This window comes from Theropithecus gelada, chromosome 16 (assembly GCF_003255815.1).
Source record: "Theropithecus gelada isolate Dixy chromosome 16, Tgel_1.0, whole genome shotgun sequence".
Lineage (NCBI taxonomy): Eukaryota > Metazoa > Chordata > Mammalia > Primates > Cercopithecidae > Theropithecus > Theropithecus gelada.
Window position 1 is genome coordinate 19852830 of NC_037684.1, and position 2854 is coordinate 19855683.

Consider the following 2854-nt stretch of genomic DNA (forward strand, 5'->3'; position numbering starts at 1 on the left):
GCTTCTTAGGAGACTAATGCCTGATGATCTGAAGTGGAACGGTTTCATCCCCAACCCCACCCGTGGAAAAACTCTCTTCCACAAAACCGGTCAGTGGTATCAAAAAGGTTGGGGACTGCTGCTGTATATTGTAGAATGTTTAACATTTAAGAATGTTTAGCATTTCTGGTCCTCAACCCACTGTATGCGAGTATCCTCATCACCCCCAGTTGTGACAATCAAACATGTTTCCAGATATTGCCAAATGTTCTGGTGGGGGTGGGGAGGAATCATTCCCTGTTGAAAACTACTGTTCAGCAGGATGAAAACAAACTACAGAAATACAGAGGCAGAAGAAAGAGCATGTTTTGCATCAGCATATTTTAAGATGTTTTAAGCTTTTTCAAGAGGATCTTTATATTTAGATAATTTGGACAGTTTTCCTGTATAAGAGTGGTGGAAACTGCAGCAGTGCAGCATTTCGGACTTGATCTCTCGCCATTGGCTTCACTCTACCTTGCTCTTCACGTGGAGGTCAGCTCGTAATAATTTCAGTTTCTTTTGGATCTCGGTCAGAACACCGATTTTCTGCTCCAAAATGGACAAAGACTGGGCAATACAAAAATCAACATCATGGTTTACTCCACCGGTTCTCTCCTGGATGTTCTCCAGCCATTGGCTAGATCCCTTCCTTGAAGTTGTGGTATCCTTCCCTAAAAGACTGGATCTTTCAACATCTTCAATCTCTTTCTGCTGCTCCTCACTCTGTACACAAGGTATTTTAATAAATTCATCCCTCTGAAGGGACATTTCTGAATTTCCGATGTGACTTTTCAACATCCTTGATGCCTCATGTCCATTTGGATAGAGGCCACGATGGTAGGGCCTTACATCTGCATTTAATTCTTTTACTCTGTTTGCATATCTTAAAGTGTTGAGGGTGTTTTCACAAGAGGTCCTCCCTGGAGAGATAGTAGCAATCATGCAAGTGGAGGAGTTCTGGCCTATAAAGGAGTCCCGGAGCACCTGTGTGAGTTTGCTGGCTCTGAATGGGGTATGAGGCTTGTTCTGACCCAAAGCCAGAATACATTCTTTGAGGGCTAGGAGACTCTTGTTAATCTCTGCCCCTTCCAGCTGCCTTTTCCGGCTGGCCTTGGTCGTATCTGCTCCCCTTTCATTCCCAGCTAAATCAACCAGGGAAAACTTGCCATGCAGTTTCCCTCCCGACTTCAGGATGATCTGGAAAACTGCGTGGCTCCTGGATGAGTGAGCGTTGACAGATGTTTGCCTGGAAGTCCGACAGCTATTCCCTATTTCCACCAGGTTCAGCACTTCCTCCACACAACACACCTCTTGCTCCTGCAGCCCGACCACTTGGATTTGCTGATTGCCATCCTCAAGGACTTGCAGTTTCTTCTTCCAGTTCAACAAATCATACACCTTGCCCCCATAAATCTCAAAAAATGTCCCATAGACTTTGAGGTCCAGCTTCTCATATATGGAGTTTCTGAGCAGGAGAAAGACGTCCTGTGCCACCAGAGCATAAATGCCCTTAGAACGATCTTGGGCCCTTCCTGCAAAGTCTCCACCCATGGTGTACGTCTTCCCACTGCCCGTCTGCCCGTAGGCAAAGCAGGTGGCCATGCCCTTGCGGAAGATGGACTCCACCAGTGGCTGGGCGGTGAACTGGTACACCAACTCGTTGGAGGCTTTGTCGTCGAAGGCATGGTCGAAACAGAAGGTCTGGTTCTCCAGGTAGCGAGTGAGGTCCACCTTTTGCTTGGACTCATGCACCATAACCACATTGTCCGAGGGGACGGTGATGATATCCAGGTCCTTCAAGGTGGTCTCTCGCTGGTTGAGAGGCCGCTTCCTCACACAGACGCAGATGCGATGTTCTTGCGGGGGCTCCAGGACTGAGATCTTGCTGCTGTCCAGGTGCCTGCGATACTCTTCGATCATGTGCATGATCTCGTAGTTGGGGTTTCTGGTGTTGACATCAAGGGCGCGTCTAGCTCGGATCTCCTGCTGCAGCCGCCTGCGCTTTTCCCGCTGCTTCTGCACTTTCTCGATTTCCTGGAGGCAGGGAGACTTTTTCTGCTTCATCAGACAAGGTTTGCTGGGGACCCTCACGTCCAGGCTGTCCCCTGAGGCTGTTTTGTTTTTCTGGGGGATCATCACAACCCGTTTCATGGCGGTACTCTGGTCCCCGATGGCCGAAGAGGGCGCGGGAGCCAAAGGGGATACGGGCATGGGGTCTTCAGCAAAGTCCAGAGATGGATTCAGCAGGAGTATGGTCTCCAGGTCAATCTTCTTGCCTTTTTTGACTGCTTTCTCCACCCACTCTACCGTGACCCAAGAATTTTCTCTGTTGATCTCTGTGACCACAGCGAGGTGCATCCGCTTGTCGCTGCGCTGGATCGCCACGTAGATGCCCACTTGGATGTCTCCGAAACGTGGCTTCAAGGGTTTCAGGGGCGAGAGGCGTGGGGATACAGGGAGGCAGAACTGACTGGCCATGGTGAGTGATGGAGGTATCAGGGCGCACTCCAGGGCCCTTGGGGTTGGAGCAGCAGGACCCAAGCCAGCCTGAAGCGCCTGGAACACTGAGCAGGGTTGCCGTCTGTGCCTGCCTTTGTGAGCCTAGTGCGCCAGGGCCCGGCCTGAGGCCACTACGTCACAAAAGGATGAGAAGAGGCGGCAGAACCTAGGGCTTAGGAGTGAACGGTACGGGAGCAAAAAGGGATGGAGAGATTGTTCTCTGCCAGTGAGGGTGAAGGGGTTGGAGGAGGATGTGGCGTGCTCTCTGGATCACAGCAAGAAAGAACCGGTAACAGAGAAGCAATGGGAAGCATGGAGTTGAAATTTAATTTAT

At 50.3% G+C, this 2854-nt stretch overlaps 1 protein-coding gene across 1 annotated transcript; it reads right to left on the reverse strand.

The window, feature by feature from the left end:
* Positions 1-322: 322 nt before the first annotated feature.
* KIF2B (kinesin family member 2B) lies at positions 323-2649 on the reverse strand. The gene has a single exon (XM_025362057.1). The coding sequence runs from the start codon at positions 2497-2499 to the stop codon at positions 487-489; it is 2013 nt and encodes a 670-aa protein (XP_025217842.1). The 5' UTR covers positions 2500-2649; the 3' UTR covers positions 323-486.
* Between the last annotated feature and the right edge of the window lie 205 nt (positions 2650-2854).

What these genes read in the sequence shown, in the direction of transcription:
- KIF2B (XM_025362057.1), bottom strand. Translation starts at nt 2,499, where the DNA reads ATGGCCAGTCAGTTCTGCCTCCCTGTATCCCCACGCCTCTCGCCCCTG.